The following is an 18,027-nucleotide window of genomic DNA, read 5'->3' as shown; positions in this document are numbered from 1 at the left end:
TTATGTAAGGTTGATTATGTTGGCTTAGCGAGGCATTATTCTTAGAGCATTGCATGAAGAAAGCTCCCTAATCCAGATATGTCTATATTTGATAGTTATCTGATGAAGTCAGAATGATAAGTTCCAAGGTATGGCTTTTATGGTTTTAATTTTATATCCTGATGATCTAGTTATGATAGGTGATGAGCATTTGATGATATAAATCAGAGGGAGATGGCTTCTTAAGCCCAGAATGATGTATCATGTCATGATGAATCAATTTCTAGAATTTGGGAAAGAAATTCCATATTGCAAAGATATTGGAAAATATTTTTGAATAATGAAAATGTAAATCCTTGGATACTCCCATTTGTAGTTCAAGATGTTTTTAAATATTACATGGCATCTGACAGTTGTTTGAAGAATTTATGTTCCATTTTGAACATCCATATGTATATATATGATGTGCATATAACTTGAATAAATTCATGATTGAGATACTTCATTCACATAGAGTTTCCACCGCGCATGCTTTGAAATATCTGCATGAGGTGTTCTATTTTTGAGAATGAGATATTTCTCCTATGATATGTGACTACATGGATGCATTGTTGTTAATAGAGATTATTGTTAAGCACATTTGAATGTTTCTTTAGTATGATATCTACCATGATATCTTGGATGAGAGGTCCATAGTATGATTGAGGATGAGTACGATGTTGCTAACATGGTTAGCTGTGAGGCAGAAAGAAGAAGCTCCTTAGAGAGATGTTTGTGCATGATCTAGATATGACATGGGTAAATTGTGATCTGATTAGCAGAAAGTCTCATATTTATAGCTGGGACAAAGATACTCCCATACATTGAGACAGTGCAGTTGTTCGAAATAAGCTCAAGCTTGTGGTTGGTACCTCCTTGAGAGGGAGGATTATTATGGTATGCTTTTGTGATTTATATGATTATATATGATCTGGCATGATATTTTATTTCATGTTTTGTATGAAGAGGAAACAACTTCTATTGAGACAATCTGATACTAGATATGAGTATGATGAGAGCAACATTGATCGAGGACACCGCGCCAACTCTTGCCCCCTGTTTGAGCTCCCAAAGTGAGGAATAGAGGGAAATGGGCTCCTGGGGTTCAGAGAACTATGTAAAATATGGCATGACCCCTAGATGTTACCCATAAAATTGAGGGTGCTACTCCCATGTTTGGTATTTGCAGAGTATACCCCATTTGGAATCATACCCACAAGAAAGGCTTGTTGGGAATACCGCTCCTCATCTAGCCAACGAGTTGAGAGTGTACTTGGGGTGTGCAACCCAAGGTGATTATGATGCAGGTGTTCTACCACATGACTATTGAGAGTCATTTTTTGGAAGATCGGTAGGCAATAGGATGGGGTTGAGAGTTACTCCCCTTTTGAGATTTTGGGTTGAGGGTAAGATCCCCGATGAGATTTTGGGTTGAGGGTAAGCTCCCCGATGAGATTTTGGGTTGAGGGTAAGCTCCACGATGAGATTCTAGGGTGGAGATATTCTCCCCTATATTTTTGGATATCCTATTGCTCCATGTGGGGTTGTAGATGTATAGATCCCCCATGAGATTTCAGGTTGAGATGTGCTCCATGATGATATTTTCTCCAATGACGATCAATGATGATATTCCTGGTGGTAGCCCGTTGGTAGAAATTCCTAATAGCAGGCTTATGGATAGATGGATGTACATTGAGCTCCCCTTTGGTAACAAATTCTTCTTCTTCTATATTTGAGAATGTTCAACATACCAGCAGGAACAATAAAGAGATAAGAAAGAATAAGAAAAGGATAAATCAAGATGTACAATGATGACCCAATTTGGTTAAGCAGAAGTTGAGTTATGAATTATTTTATTCATACATGTATTATGGAATGGGTCGGCCCTAACCACATGGGTAACTGATTAATCCCAAGTGGATCCTCGTGAAACCCTATAAATAGAATAAACCTCAAGCTCATTTAGACTCATTCGATCAATCTATCTTCTCTTCTCTTATTGTCTTGGTTCGCGTAGGTTCAACATAAGGAATTCGCTCAAGGGTCCAAAATCACACGTGTAAGGTTTGCTCTAACTTAGGGTTTTCTGATCCCTATATGCTGGCACAAAAATGGGCATTTTAGTCCTTGGAAACTAGAAAACGAGATTATGGGAGTGTATAGGGAGGCTTGGATGTTGGCACAATGATTTATGGGAGCGTCCAGGGCTTGAGGTTTAGATCAGGTTGTATTAGTCCTCAGACACTCGCACAGAGTGGTCTTGAGAGCATCCAAGATGTCATAGACACTCGTACAATAGCCTTATGAGAGATTCCAAGGCTTGAAGTAGGTATAGATATGTTTGACCCTAGATACCCTCATCTAGTTCACCTAAGAGCATTCTGATTTATTCTGGATGCAGTCGTTCAGTTATGAAAAGAGTGTCCATATCTGTTATAGACGCTTGCACAGCTCCTCCTCCTAGTGTCCGGGACTCATGGATGAGATTTCTGTATTCCAAAAATTCTGCTCGGTGATAGCAGTATGCAGCAGTATCAACAATTTTATACAGTTAGTTGATAGCACACTTCGGTCCTCAGAATCAGGGTTTTGATTATAAGCATGATTAGATATGTTTCATGGATATCATAGTTGTTTTGTTGCATAGATAAAGTTATGTATCATTCTACTCTCTTTTGCTAAATCATTTGATGACAATATAAGAAGAAGAATATTTGCAAGGGTTTTCCCCATAGTGGGTTTTTCCCTAGTCTCGGACCAATCCCGGTGTCTCTATGTGTGTGCATGCTTTTCTTCTACTGTTCTTTTTATGTTATGCTACATTGATGATGATGTTGTTGTTGTTTCTAAATAACTGCATATGCTGATGGATAATGGTGTAGATATGAATAATATAATTATTATATTTGGTGAACTTAATGTACTGATGATGAAATGAAATTATCAAAGAAAAGAACAATGTATCCCTACGAAAAATTAATATAAACAAGTGTGGATGCCTCTGGATCTCTCCACCTAAACCAAGAGGAATTTGTTTTTCTCAACCTCTGAACTTTACCATGTATCCTACCATTACTAGTCAAGGGATTCCTAGCCCTATGAGGTCTCCACCCTCTGGGATTTACTGTATATCCCATCCCAGGATTCCTGGGCCTAATCAAGGGTACTCACCATAGAGCTTTACCATGTATCCCGCCATTCATCAGTCGAGGATTCCTCAACTCAATCAAGGTGTCCACATAATATTTACTGTGTATCCAATCCCAAGATTTTTAGGCCTTGTGAATAATCCTGAGACCACCCACTCAACTTTGAGTCCATTTGGCAATCTAGCTCAACCAAATACAAGAGAACGCACCACACCATGACTATCCAGAAATGGAAATGAAATTCTGAAGAACACTAACACACCTAGAAAAACCCATGCCAATGACAACAAGAGAACCAAGAGCACACATGCATAACCATGCATGCCAAAAATAGAAAGGAAATAATACATTCAATTTGATACTTGAAAGTAATCTCGCTGTAGTTGCTTGATTTTTCTCTTCCTTGCTTGATCTTTTTCTTCTTCTTGCCTTCTTTTATTTTCTTGATCCAATGTTGAAGTGCTCCAAGAAAACTCTAAGTGTTTAAGAGTGTGAGAGGGAGAGAATAGAGAGAGCTCAAAAAATGATTGACAAAAGGTACCAAGTTGTTGGTTTAGGGGGTCCTAACCCAGGTTCAGAGTTATTTGTGCCAACCAACAAAACCCTACACTACTAGCCCTTTCGGCAGCAACTTGCGTGGCACAGGTTGCAGTCTCAGCCGAAGCAGTATGGGGGGATGAAAGAACCAAGTTTCTGCATCTAGAGACTAGTGTTATGTCTTTTAGAGCCTCAAATCTGCCTTCACGTAGATCAATACACTCTTAGGGCACACTACTGAAACTCTGTCAAAATGGCCTTCAGACCTTCGTGAAGGTCTACGATCAGTCTTTATGGACCTTTAACAATCAATCTATCTACTTATGTGCATGAGAGAGTAGTCCTAAATTGGGGTTCGCATTAATTTACTTAAGTTATTAGTAAACATCATCGAATGCATCAGAGTCTTTGCAAAAATACTTAAACATTCATTGCATACATCATTAACTCTTATTCAAGAGAATCGCATAACATTCAATCAATATTTCATAAAACACATCATTCATTGAGAGCATGTAGCATTAACATAAATAAACAGAAATATGCAATAATTCTTCGGAAGTTGTCTTTATTGATCTTCAATTCAAGATGACAAACTTAAAACTACCCTACGCACACAGCTGTAGGGGTCCACGCACTCAGCTCCAGACTCTACCTAGGCCTCTATGCACTTAGATGCAGAGCCTTTTCTCTTCTATCTAACCCACTTCTTCTATGCTATCACTTCCCATCCATCCTCAATTACTATAAAAAAAAATTCCTTAGACTCTTTAAGACACACCTATTTATAGCCTTTTTCATACAATTTCATGGTCCATGGACTATGGGTGGATCTCAAAACTGACTCAAACTTTACATAAAACAAGGGGCTAAATTGTTTTGACTCTTATTCATCTACGTGCCCTGCATTCACAAATCGTAGAGACATTGCATTATTTACAAAAATTGATCAAAACTTGGGTTATCTTAACCTGAAAACTAACCCAGGGGACCCCATCCCAACAGGATCCCAACACAAATATCGTGACTTACCCTCGAGTCACTCTGCTGGAGCTGTGATCTTACTGCAAAGACCTCTCATCTCCACCTAGATCACTGCAACTTTGGCAGCGCTCTGTGTTGTTGCCATCTTGACTTCCTCAATCAATTTTTCCGTGGCTCGTCCTTCTATGGCCAGCATCATCATTCGTTGTGTCTGTTGTAGTCCTTTAAGCTTATCATGAATGGAAGTCGTGATTTGATAAGCTTCCTCCAACCAAGGTTACAATATGGCCTTTAGGAAGGCCTCCTTCTTCCACGCTTCCTCCACTTGTGTTAGTAGTTGTTTTCCTTCCTGTAATTTGGCAAGGCAGTGCGCTGGTGCTACGAAGTGCGCAGTTGCCCTGAATTCATCATATTGGCACTGTAGCTCCCTTACCTATGTGTTAATCATCTACAGGTTCGTATCCTCTTGCAGAGTGGCGACAACCTCCATAGCTTGTTCAAACAATGATGCACAATCAATGACTGTGGCATCCAATGTAGCCATGCTTTCCTTTATCGCGGCTCTGCGCTGCTCCTGAACCTCAGGCAGAGTTGTGGGCTGTAACTTTAACTGCAACTCTATAATCTTCATGTTGAGCTCAAACATGACTCGACCAACCTTTGCTTTAGCCTCATGCAAACCAACGACTAATTTTATGATTTTGGCTTATGGTTGTGCATCCTTCGGGATGTGAAGCTCAGGCATTGTCTTGCATGCCTCTGCTACTACTGACTCCAGACTGGAACTACGCATCTAAAGTGCCACCTTTTCCTTCAAAGCCTACATCTTTTCAGTGAGCATTTTCTCATTATTCACTTTGTACTCGATGATAAGGTTGAAGGCACACTGCTCCCTGGTTCTCAATTCATCTGCCACACCTGTATGCACCTCGTGGAGAGTCTCCTTGGACAGTGTTGCTATGTTCAGTACAATGTTCTTGATTGTACTAAGGATAATGCGATCTTCGGAGGACTCTGCGCGAATATACCCATCTAGTAATAGTATAGTTCTGAGATCTAGAGTCCTTACTAGCTCAGTTGCTTGGCTTGTCCCAGGTGCTAGGCTCGCTTATCCGGTGCCCATCTGTATTCTGTTGGCTTGGATCTGCAGCTCGCGCATATATTTTTGGACACTCCCCAGCCCCAATGTATTCATAATAGACTCTTCTCATATACTTATCCGTCACCAAGTGTGGAAACTTAGCGTGGTCTGCGAGGTCCCAATCCTCCATTTTCAGGAGTGGGACCCTTGCAAGCCACAGGCCTTCAAAAGGGACTTGCTCAGGTAGCAGGGGTGTAGATATGGTGAACTTCTTAGAACCTGGGTCCTTTGTGACCTTAGCTTGTCCCTTCTACGGAGGGATATATTTGGGTAGCTTTATTAGTGGTTCTGCTCCTTCAGCATCAATATCTTCTATTCTTTGGGCTTCTTCCGCCTCCAGGTCCACTACCTTCTCTGACTTCTTATCTTTCTTTTGTTTCTATGTTTCAGTATGCTTTCTTGGGGATGTGTGAAGCAACACCGGCTTCTTCTACTTTTCCTTCTTTGATTTGGTTGGTTGGGTTTCTCTGGTAGGGGTAGGTTTCGGCCTAGGCGACCTCCGCGCCGTATGCACAAGAGCTGGAGCTTTCGTACTTACAACTTCCAGGGCATCTGTCTCAGAGGAAACATCGGCAATACTCACAGTTTCAATAGGACTTGGTGCAAGCATTTTGTCAAGAATAAAGTTCTGGTTTATCTCAGACAACTTAGCGAACGCGAGGCTCGCGACTAAATCTTCCCAAGCCAATTGGTTCATAGGCAAATGACAATGAATTTCACTATCAATTCTGAGAGTGCAAAGTGTTCTCTGTTGGAACAAAATGCATAATTTGTAGGGAGTTTTTAATTCAAATCTGACCACTCCCCCCAATTTCTAATAATAAATGTTGTTTTGGCGGCAGATCTTCAAAGATTTTTTCCTCAAATGTCACCACCCCACTCGAGTTAATTGTCTTATGGTCGTCAAGTCATGAAAAATAACTCCAACTCTCACTTTCTTGTTGCGTTGTGTGGTACCTTCCTCCATGGTGCAGCTTCTTGTGCACAGCTTCCTGGGTTGCCTTGTCATCATTCGCCATACAACCTGCTCACTACGTTGTCCTCCAAACTTGGCAGTGCAGTTTATAGTCCTGCGCTCCCTTGCAACTGCCTGGAGCACTGAGACTATCCTCCTGCCATATAGTCATTGTGTAGGATCTCCTGTATACAACTTCAACCTTCTCCCATTCACTCTTCCCGAAAAAGGTTCCCCATTTAGCTTCGCGAGCTAAAATGCGCCTCCATCTGTAATTTCTTTGAAAATATATGGCCCTAACCAATGCATTTGGAATTTACTGAGAAATTTAGTGAATTTTTTATTAGATAACAGGATGAGATCGTTTACCTTGAAAGCGCTAAGCTTGATATGGCAATCATGCCACGCTTTTTCACGTTCCTTTTATACTTGTTGATGGAATCCTGCTAAAAATCAATCTTCCTTAAGCTCCATCAGCTGCACGAGCCGTTCTTCCAAGGCCTCGCAATCTGCCATATCTGTTAGCACTACGATGTGCAGACTAGGTACAATGTACTCCAACGACATTATGGCTTCGAACCCATAGACTAAGCTAAACGGTGTTTGCCCCGTCATCTTCTTACAAGTAGTCTTGTACACCCATAGTACTGCAGGTACGCGCACATCCCAATCATTCTGTTACTCATTGCAGATATTTGTCAGTGTGTCCTCCAAAATATTATTAAAGCTTCAACACTTCCATTGGCCTACGGGTGATATGGTGTACTCTTCTGATGGTAGACCTAGAATTCTTCAGTCAGGGTGTTGATTGTATCGTTTAGGAAGTGCATACCCCTGTCACTCATCAACACCTTCGGGTAGCCGAACCTGGTTAAGACATACTCAAACAAAAATTTTGTTGTTGTAGCCTGTATCACTCAAGAAAAAATATTTTAAATTTTGAACATCAAATTTTGTAAATTTGTCAAAGGGTTGGTGTTAGTTTTGGGTCTAGTCTTTTCATATTGTTTTAGAGTCTTGTTAGTATGTCAAATGGGGTCAATTCTCTATTTTAGTTTGTCTTTGGTCTCATATCTCACATGAATATCATATGTCAAAACTCATTTCAAAGTTCATATGCACTACGAAACTGTCTAGGTGATTTTGTAGCGCAGAAACCCGGTTTAGGTGATTTCGTAGCGCAAAACACCGATTTTACACTAGCTGCACCACGAAATCATGGATTCATAGCAAATATCACCCAGTTGTCATATTTATCAAAATTGGTTGTGTTTACATCAATAGTTGTCAGCTTATACACTTCGTCCATCATATCCAACCGCTTATCCTCATCATTAGGTCATTTGGTGTCTTGGTACTGGCACATGTTTGCAGTTGTTCATTTACAGATGACAACAATGCTTATTATTGTGTTGGGACAGCATATGTATTTCCTGAGGAGAATGATCCTAACAAGGGCCAAATTTTAGTATTTTCAGTTGAAAATGGTAAACTGCAACGTGTTACGGAGAAGGAGACAAAGGGTTCTATTTACGATCTGAATGCATTTAATGGAAAGTTACTTACTGGCATCAATCAAAAGATTTAGTTATACAAATGGGAGCTCCGTGATGATGGTTCAAGAGAGTTGCAGTCTGAATGTGGCCATCGTGCTCATATTCTTGCACTATATGTTCAATCTCGTGGAGATTTTATTGTAGTTGGTGATTTGATGAAATCAATCTCTTTATTGATATATGGCACTGGAATGGATTGTTTTAGGGTACACTGCAGCAGCAGAGGCCATAATATTATTAATATTAACAATTCCCGGATTGGACCGCCTGGGAAAGGGCCTCAATGCGGTGGCCCGGAGTGCGTTGAAGCCATTGTTGACTGTGGTGCCCTTCTGCCTCTTTCTGTTGATGGATATTTACTGGAAATTCGAGGTACGCCCTGTTTGTGATGGCTCCCTTTGTAGTCCCGCAGAACATCTTCGACACCAGAAATTAGTGATGAAAAGCGAGAGGAATGCTCTGTTTATAGTCATGTCTCTGGTTCTCTATTGGCTTTTGTACCGTGTTACAATTTTGCGCCTTCAGCTTCAGCGGATGGACGAGCAACTCCAGAGGCTTAAGAACAAGGACTGAGGTGTTATCAGGGTTTAGGGTTTGAGAAATAACAGTGAAAAGCGGCTTTTTTCTCATTAAATTCAATGTAACCATGTCTCCATGTTCATTGTGCACTGTAAAGGTGTGAGGTCCGGTATTGTGTGCTGAATTTCATGGCCACTGTCATACTCGTAATCAAACTACGAGTGCCTTTTGAAATATGTTATTTCTCACCAATGCTCTTGGTTTTCCAAGGCATATACACTTATCCACAATCGAGTTTATACAAACATGTCAAGGTGATCAAGGAAGAGAGGGCTATCAAACTTTGCCGAATACTGATCTGAAGAAGGAACTTGACCATATAGCTAGGTTTCTACAAGCAGCGGTCAATTGGAAGAAGAGTATAGACTTCAATGGAACTCTTCTAATTGAACCCAAACCACAAACAACAAAAATATGGAATGGCTGTGTACAGCTATAATGATCGAGGTGGAAAAGTTTTTATCCTACCACAACTCCAGCTGGTTACCGTGAGTTAACCTTTGAAAAATTTATTCCTCCTCAGATATTCTCCATTGAACAACAATATGGATGTCAGCAGGCGATATCTCACGATCACGTATCTCACCAACAGGCATTGAGTCATGCATATTTTGATACATCGTTACTTGATCAAAGGGTGAAACCAGTTCAACCTGTATATGAAAAGGTTTTACATTCTGATGGTTCAACAAGGCCAGTCCCTTTGTATACAGGACCAAGCACATTGCAAGATGAAGTGGTATTCAAATATTGCCAAGGGATGAATGGTCGAAAGAGTGGAAGTGGTCAACACGGGAATGAAATGGAACTAAATTCTTCTGGACTGCAAGGCTACACAGTAACAAGCAGTCCCTCAGAATCTGTAGTGCAACAACCAGCTGTTCCTCCTAACTTCCACGAAAAACAGGATAGGACTGATGGATTGCTACAAAAAAGAATGTTAGAGCACAGTAACATCACCAGACAATTTGTTTTGTCACCAAAAATACCAGAAACTGGAATTAAAGATAAATAGATTCCTCAGTTGTTGGAAAGTAGTAAAGCACAACTTGGAGAAAGCTACACCATGATGGGTTTTACGGAAGACATTAATGCTGGTTTGGGCCCAGGCATGGATTGTTCGCATGGAACTTATCAGAAACCTGAGACCTATAATCTATTTGAGGGAACATATACAAAGAGGCCTGCCATTTTAGAACAGCCTGGAGTTGTAGGATTATTTACTGAACCTTTACAAGCATTAGAACTTACTAGGCAAACAAAAGAAATGGGAGTGCCTCCCTCTGTGGATAGTATACAAGATCATAGAGGAGATCATCTTGTTACAGAGCATTCTATCAACCAGCAAGTACCGTTAAGGAACTCAAAGAGGTCCTTGCATCTAGAAGAATTGTGAAAGTCCGTCGCAATCCAATAGCATCTAGTGAGCAGCCTTCTATTGTGAAAGTTTTTTTTTGAAGAATCATACATTTCCACTCAGTTTTGAAAAATTTTGGAGCAATTGAAAAGAATGTTTAGATATAAAGAAGCTCAAGATAGAAAAATTTTGGTATTAGGCTGTGTTTTGGTGATTACACAGCAGTTTTGTAGCGTGCTACGAAACTGCTGAAGATGATGCCTAACGCACAGCAGTTTCGTAGTGCGCTACGAAACCACTGTAGCTACAAAATTAAAACTCAGTCAACCAATTTGGAGGGACCAAGGGGAAATTTTTGAAAAAAGAATCTCTTCAAAGGATCAGGTAACAGGTGTCAACATTCAACAAAGGAAGAAACAGACGGAAGAAACCTTTATTCGAACTCTAAACTTTTTGTTATAAAGTGATCAGAGTTACTATAGTTCATGATATGTCAGACAGCTTGGAGGAGATCTTGTCTTCACACATGGAAAAGGTTGACAACACATCAAGGTTGTGGCATTCTAATATAATTTTTTATAATGAAAGAAGAAGGGCATGGTTCATTGGTTTCAAGTATCTTTGAGGAAAACCAAAAGCAGATAAACAAGGGCAGTTTCCTATTTTTCAGGAGCAATGGAGAATATGTGACATTAAGGGCCAGCAGGAAGCTACAAACACCTACCACAGCCAAAAAAAAAAAAAAAAAACACCTGTCAAAGAACGAGAATTGATTTTAATTAAGGTTATTATTAGCATGATATGGAGTTAGACTCCTATTTGACTTAGATCTCTAAAAAGTCCAGTTAGCAGTTTGTTACATTTATTAGGTAGTTAAAATTTGAATAGGTGTCATAAGAAGTAGAATTCGAGTTCCCCTCATGTTGGAGGAGGAATCTCAGCCTTGTAAAAGAACTCTATATATAGGAGAAAGAGCAATGTACCAAGGGTTGGAAATTTATTGAAAAAAGCTCTAATATTTGGCTTTATGTAAAAACTTTATTTTAGTAATACAAGATTGGCTTTGCTTCTTAGGGCTCAGGAGGGATTCAATATTTAGAATGTGTTGTCTTGTTCTTTTCCTTATATTTGCAGTGGTATGAATGTGTAATCACTTAGAACTCACTCATGGTGCTCTAATTTCCTGTATGCATTCATAGACTGTGTGGTATTATTTGTTTCTGGTATGTTCTAAATGTATTGAATCCTGAATGCCCTGACTTCTATGTAAGGTTGATACCATTTTTATACTGAAATGATGTTGACTCCATAATCCCAATGGATAGTTTCTAATTGTGTTTCCACCACTCATATTTTTACATTCGTTTCATAAGAGTTAGCCATCTTAATCATAATCAAAGATCATTAATCCTTTGAGAGAGCCCTCTCAGGTTGGGGAGGCTAAGCCTCAGCCTAAAGTAGGTTTGAAACAATTACTTGAAGTCTTCCTGGTCTGCAGCCTTCCAGGGCCTGATTTTGAGATAACATTTTGGTGTGTCTGCCGGGAGCCTGAAGATTATTCATTCCTGAAAACAAAAGACTGAACTTCTGAAGGTAGCAGGAGCTCAGAAGAATTTTCGAGGCTGCAATCTACCTTGGCGACTCCATTGTTGAAGAATTCAAAATTCATAGATTCATGGTGATTCCACTGGAGTTATGAAGGACCCAGATGCTACCATTCTTATTTCAAGGTATGCATGCATAAATTTTTCAGGAATTCATGGTTTCCCAAATCATTTTCCCAAGGATGCATATTTTCTAAGGAATGGTCCAAAATTCAATGGAGAAGATTTGAGTTTAACTTTGAAGCATATATCAGATTTCTGTGATTTTACCGAGCTTCTTAGAGTTAAACATGAGGATGTTTGCATTATGTTGTTCTATGATTCATTTCAAGGGAAATGTAAACAGTGGATTGAAAGCTTTCCTGCCAAATCTATTAATTCATTTGAAGACTTTTGGGTTATGCTTTTGGAGGAATGGATAGATAGATCAGATTTGGTGGCAAACTTTCCTTCAATTCAAGGTTTCAAACAATGGAATAATGATCATATTAATGAAGAAATAGATGAAAATTTTTCTTTGTCCTTGTCTTCTTATCTAAAATCATTTCAGTGCAAGACAAAAGATAAGATGAAATTTTTGGATGAAGTTGCTAAGGACATTGAGAAAGACATTGAAGGTTTACAAGGTCAAATTCAATCATATAGTCTTCATGGTCATGGTCATTCTTTTCAAAAGGTTTCTATGTCAGAACCCAAGGAGAGGGTGTTGCTTCCTATCTCTTTCGTGATTGAGGAAGAATACACTGTTATTGAAGATCAGTTAGCACAACCAAAAAGTTACGAGAACCATCAAGCTGATCATGTATTCTGGGATACTATAGCTAAATACATGGAAGAGTTTTACTCTCCAGTGTTTCAGTTTTTCTATGAAGATCAGAGGCAATTTCACTGGCAGTGGTCATCACAATATCATAATGGCTCTGAACTCTGATGCAGTCAAAAAACTCAAATATCAGATAAGACAAATGATTGGATACATTGGAAATTTCACATTGATTGAGATGAAAGATGTTTGAATTGATAGGGTAGGTAGGCAGGAAAATGAAAATAAGCTCAAGGTTGACTGAACATTTTTCAATAGATGTAGATTTCTTTCTCCTACAGTGATCATCAAGCTTAAGCCCAAGGTAAAGGCCCAAGAAGGTTGAAGGGGATGCTTTTCAAGCAAATCTATGTTTGTTATAAAGAGGACAAAGCACTGGACCTGCATGTTCTTAGTGTACCACAGGGGCACACTATCCCAAGTGGAGCCACCTATTATCACTCAAGAAAAAATATTTTAAATTCTGAACATCAATTTTTTTAAATTTGTCAAAGGGTTGGTGTCATTTTTGGGTCTAGTCTTTTCATCTTGTTTTAGAGTCTTGTTAAGAGTCTTGTTAGTATGTCAAATGGGGTCAATTCTCTGTTTTAGTTTATCTTTGGTCTCATATCTCACATGAATATCATATGTCAAAACTCATTTCAAAGTTCATATGCGCTACAAAATTGTCTAGGTGATTTTGTAGCGTAGAAACCCAGTTTAGGTGATTTCGTAGCGCAAAACACCAATTTTACACTGGCTGCACCACGAAATCATGGATTCGTTCAGATTCATAGCAAATCTCACCCAGCTGTCATATTTATCAAAATCCGTTGTGTTTACATCAACAGTTGTCAGCTTATACACTTCGTCCATCATATTCAACCACTTATCCTCATCATTAAGCCGTTAGGTGTCTTGGTACTGGCACATGTTTGCAGTTGTTCATTTACAGATGACAACAATGCTTATTATTGTGTTGCGACAGCATATGTATTGCCCGAGGAGAAAGAACCTAACAAGGGCCGATTTTTAGTATTTTCAGTTGAAAATGCTAAACTGCAACTTGTTACTGAGAAGGAGACAAAGGGTTCTCTTTACGATCTGAATGCATTTAATGGAAAGTTACTTGCTGGCATCAATCAAAAGATTCAGTTATACATATAGTTGCAGTCTGAATGTGGCCATCATGCTCATATTCTTGCACTATATGTTCAATATCATGGAGATTTTATTGTAGTTGGTGATTTGATGAAATCAATCTCTTTATTGATATATGGCATTGGAATGGATTGTTTTATGGTACGCTGCAGCAGCAGAGGCGATAATATCATTAATGTTAACAATGCCCGGATTGGACCGCCTGGGAAAGGGCCTCAATGCAGTGGCTCGGAGCGCGTTGAAGCCGTTGTTGACTGTGGTGCCCTTCTGCCTCTTTCTGTTGATGGATATTTACTGGAAATTCGAGGTACACCCTGTTTGTGATGGCTCCCTTTGCAGTCCCACAGAACATCTTCGACACCAGAAATTAGTGATGAAAAGTGAGAGGAATGCTTTGTTTATAGTCATGTCTCTAGTTCTATATTGGCTTTTGTACCGTGTTACAATTTTATGCCTTCAGCTTCAGCGGATGGACGAGAAACTCCAAAGGCTTAAGAACAAGGACTGAGGTGTTATCAGGGTTCAGGGTTTGAGAAATAACAGTGAAAAGCGGATTTTTTTCTCATTAAATTCAATGTAACCATGTCTCCATGTTCATTGTGCACTGTAAAAGTGTGAGGTCCGGTATTGTGTGCTGATTTCATGGCCACTGTCATACTCGTAATCAAACTGCGAGTGCCTTTTGAAATATGTTATTTCTCACCAATGCTCTTGGTTTTCCAAGGAATATACCATTATCCACAATCGAGTTTATACAAACATGTCAAGGTGATCAAGGAAGAGAGGGCTATCAAACTTTGCCGAATACTGATCTGAAGAAGGAACTTGACCATATAGCTAGGTTTCTACAAGCAGCAGTCAATTGGAAGAAGGGTATAGACTTCAATGGAACTCTTCTAATTGAACCCAAACCACAAACAACAAAAATATGGAATGGCTGTGTACAGCTATAATGATCGAGGTGGAAAAATTTTTATCCTACCACAACTCCAGCTAGTTACCGTGAGTTAACCTCTGAAAAATTTATTCCTCCTCAGATATTCGCCATTGAGCAACAATATGGATGTCAGCAGGCGATATCTCACGATCACGTATCTCGCCAACAGGCATTGAGTCATGCATATTCTGATACATCTTTACTTGATCAAAGGGTGAAACCAGTTCAATCTATATATGAAAAGGTTTTACATTCTGATGGTTTAGCAGGGCCAGTCCCTTTGTATACAGGACCAAGCACATTGCAAGATGAAGTGATATTCAAAGATTGCCAAGGGATGAATGGTCAAAAGAGTGGAAGTGGTCAACACAGGAATGAAATGGAACTGAATTCTTCTGGACTACAAGGCTACACAGTAACAAGCAGTCCCTTAGAATCTGTAGTGCAACAATCAGCTGTTCCTCCTAAATTCCACGAGAAATAGGATAGGACTGATGGATTGCTACAACAAAGAATGTTAGAGCACAGTAACATCACCAGACAATTTTTTTTGTCACCAAAAATACCAGAAACTGGAATTAAAGATGAACAGATTCCTCAGTTGTTGGAAAGTAGTAATGCACAACTTGGAGAAAGCTACACCATGATGGGTTTTACGGAAGACATTAATGCTGGTTTAGGCCCAGGCATGGATTGTTCACATGGAACTTATCAGAAACCTGAGACCTATAATCTATTTGAGGGAACATATTCAAAGAGGCCTACTATTTTAGAATAGCCTGGAGTTGTAGGATTATTTACAGAACCTTTACAAGCATTAGAACTTACTAGGAAAACAAAAGAAATGGGAATGCCTCCCTCTATGGATAGTATATAGGATCATAGAGGAGCTCATCTTGTTACAGAGCATTCTATCAACCAGCAAGTACCGTTAAGGAACTCAAAGAGGTCCTTGCATCTAGAAGAATTGTGAAAGTCCGTCACAATCCAATAGCATCTGGTGAGCAGCCTTCTATTGTGCAAGTTTTTTTTTGAAGAACCATACATTTCCACTAAGTTTTGAAAAGCTTTGGAGCAATTGAAAAGAATGTTTAGATATAAAGAAGCTCAAGATAGCAAATTTTTGGTATTAGGCTGTGTTTTGGTGATTACATAGCAGTTTCGTAGCGCGCTACGAAACTGCTGAAGATGATGCCTGACGCACAACAGTTTTGTAGCGTGCTACGAAAATGCTGTAGCTACAAAATTAAAACTCAGTCAACCAATTTGGAGGGACCGAGAGGAAATTTTTGAAAAAGGAATCTCTTCAAAGGATCAGGTAATAGGTGTCAACATTCAACAAAGGAAGAAATAGATGGAAGAAACCTTCATTCGAACTCTAAACGTTTTGTTATAAAGTGATTAGAGTTACTATAGTTCATGATGTGTCAGACAGCTTGGAGGAGATCTTGTCTTCACACATGGAAAAGGTTGATAGCACATCAAGGATGTGGCATTCTAATATATTTTTGTATAATCAAAGAAGAAGGGCATGATTCATTGGTTTCGAGTATCTTTGAGGAAAACCAAAAGCAGATAAACAGGGGCAGTTTCCTATTTTTCAGGAGCAATGGAGAAGATGTGACATGAAGGGCCAGCAGGCAGCTACAAACACCTACCATAGCCAAACTAAAAAAAAACCACTTGTCAGAGAACGAGAATTGATTGTAATTAAGGCTATTATTAGCATGATATGGAGTTAGACTCCTATTTGACTTAGATCTCTAAAAAGTCGAGTTAGTAGTTTGTTACATTTAATAGGTAGTTAAAATTTGAATGGTGTCATAAGAAGTAGAATTCGAGTTCTCCTCATGTTGGAGGAGGAATCTCAACCTTGTAAAAGAACTCTATATATAGGAGAATGAGCAATGTACCAAGGGTTGGAAATTTATTGAAAAAAACTCTAATATTTAGCTTTATGTAAAAACTTTGTTTTAGTAATACAAGATTGGCTTTGCTTCTCAGGACTCAGGAGGGATTCGATATTTAGAATGTGTTGTCTTGTTCTTTTCCTAATATTTGCAGTGGTATGAATGTGTAATCACTTAGAACTCACTCATGGTGCTCTAATTTCCTATATACATTCATAGAATGTGTGGTCTTATTTGTTTCTGGTATGTTCTAAATGTATTGAATCTTGAATGCCCTAAATTCTATGTAAGGTTGATACCATTGTTATACTGAAATGATGTTGACTCCATAAGCCCAATGGATAGTTTCTAATTGTGTTTCCACCACTCATATTTTTACATTCGTTTCATAAGAGTTAGCCATCTTAATCATAATCAAAGATCATTAATCCTTTGAGAGAGCCCTCTCAGGTTGGGGAGGCTAAGCCTCAGCCTAAAGTAGGTTTGAAATAGTTACTTGAAGTCTTCCTGGTCTGCAGCCTTCCAGGGTCTGATTTTGAGATAACATAGCCCCTGTACAATCCTTAATCAGTGTTGGGCTAATTTATTAACATAAATTAACAGAAGTATATCATTATCAATCTAGGTTTGTAAAACTTGGAGGCATGTCCAAAATGTATGGGTATCAAATGTAATCGAGATTAGAAGATAAAATATGAAGAAATAAGGAAATACATTTTATAAATATCAATCTAATTAAATAATTTATAATTCACTGATGCAATATATGTAAGATAAAGTGGCTCCTAAAGTAGGAGATCCATTTGTGTCCCTCTTCTACAATATTACTTGATTAATAGAAACCAAAAACCATTAATTGACAACAGCTTAAGATGCACAAATAAATAATGAGAGAGGCTCCTAACTTAGGAGATCCTTGATATTCCTCATCACAAATTCATTCATCATAATGTTATTGTTAGAAAACTGGAATTGCATAAAATTACTTGAAAACAAGAAAGATGAACTCTAGTTTTTATTCATTAATCCAATAGAAGGAGGGTTCAACTTGAACAATGAATTGTCCCTTAAAATGAAGATGATAATAAAGATTCATCAGAAAATATAAATCATCATACACCAAATAAAGTAAGAAAATCTGAAGCAAAACAAGTAAACAAATCTGAAGCAACTAGTTTATGAAAATAAAGCCAGTTTAACAATGAAGTGTACTTAGCTTGGAGTGGGGGCCCTCCACCCTTGCTTTTCACACTTGAAGAGTTTATAAACTACTGCAACTTCAGTTAATCATCCACACATTGAAAAGCAAAATGAAGGTAGAACATGTTCTTCAAATT

The 18,027-nt window shown here is 38.8% G+C and overlaps 2 protein-coding genes across 2 annotated transcripts; both read left to right on the top strand.

Annotated features, from left to right (window-relative positions):
• Positions 1–8,520: 8,520 nt before the first annotated feature.
• LOC149208319 (uncharacterized) lies at positions 8,521–8,993 on the top strand. Its single transcript, XM_089394052.1, has one exon. The coding sequence runs from the start codon at positions 8,521–8,523 to the stop codon at positions 8,911–8,913; it is 393 nt and encodes a 130-aa protein (XP_089250178.1). The 3' UTR covers positions 8,914–8,993.
• A 4,965-nt stretch (positions 8,994–13,958) lies between these two features.
• On the top strand, positions 13,959–14,351 carry LOC149208318 (uncharacterized). Its single transcript, XM_089394051.1, has one exon. It carries the CDS (start codon positions 13,959–13,961, stop codon positions 14,349–14,351), a length of 393 nt encoding a protein of 130 aa, XP_089250177.1.
• Positions 14,352–18,027: the final 3,676 nt, after the last annotated feature.

Source organism: Pinus tabuliformis, chromosome 1_2 (assembly GCF_031772625.1).
Source record: "Pinus tabuliformis cultivar Carrire ecotype Pingquan chromosome 1_2, CPIR1, whole genome shotgun sequence".
In the NCBI taxonomy this organism is placed as follows: Eukaryota; Viridiplantae; Streptophyta; class Pinopsida; order Pinales; family Pinaceae; genus Pinus; species Pinus tabuliformis.
The sequence above is the reverse complement of the archived record's forward strand: the minus strand, read 5'-3'. Positions and strand labels throughout refer to the sequence as shown.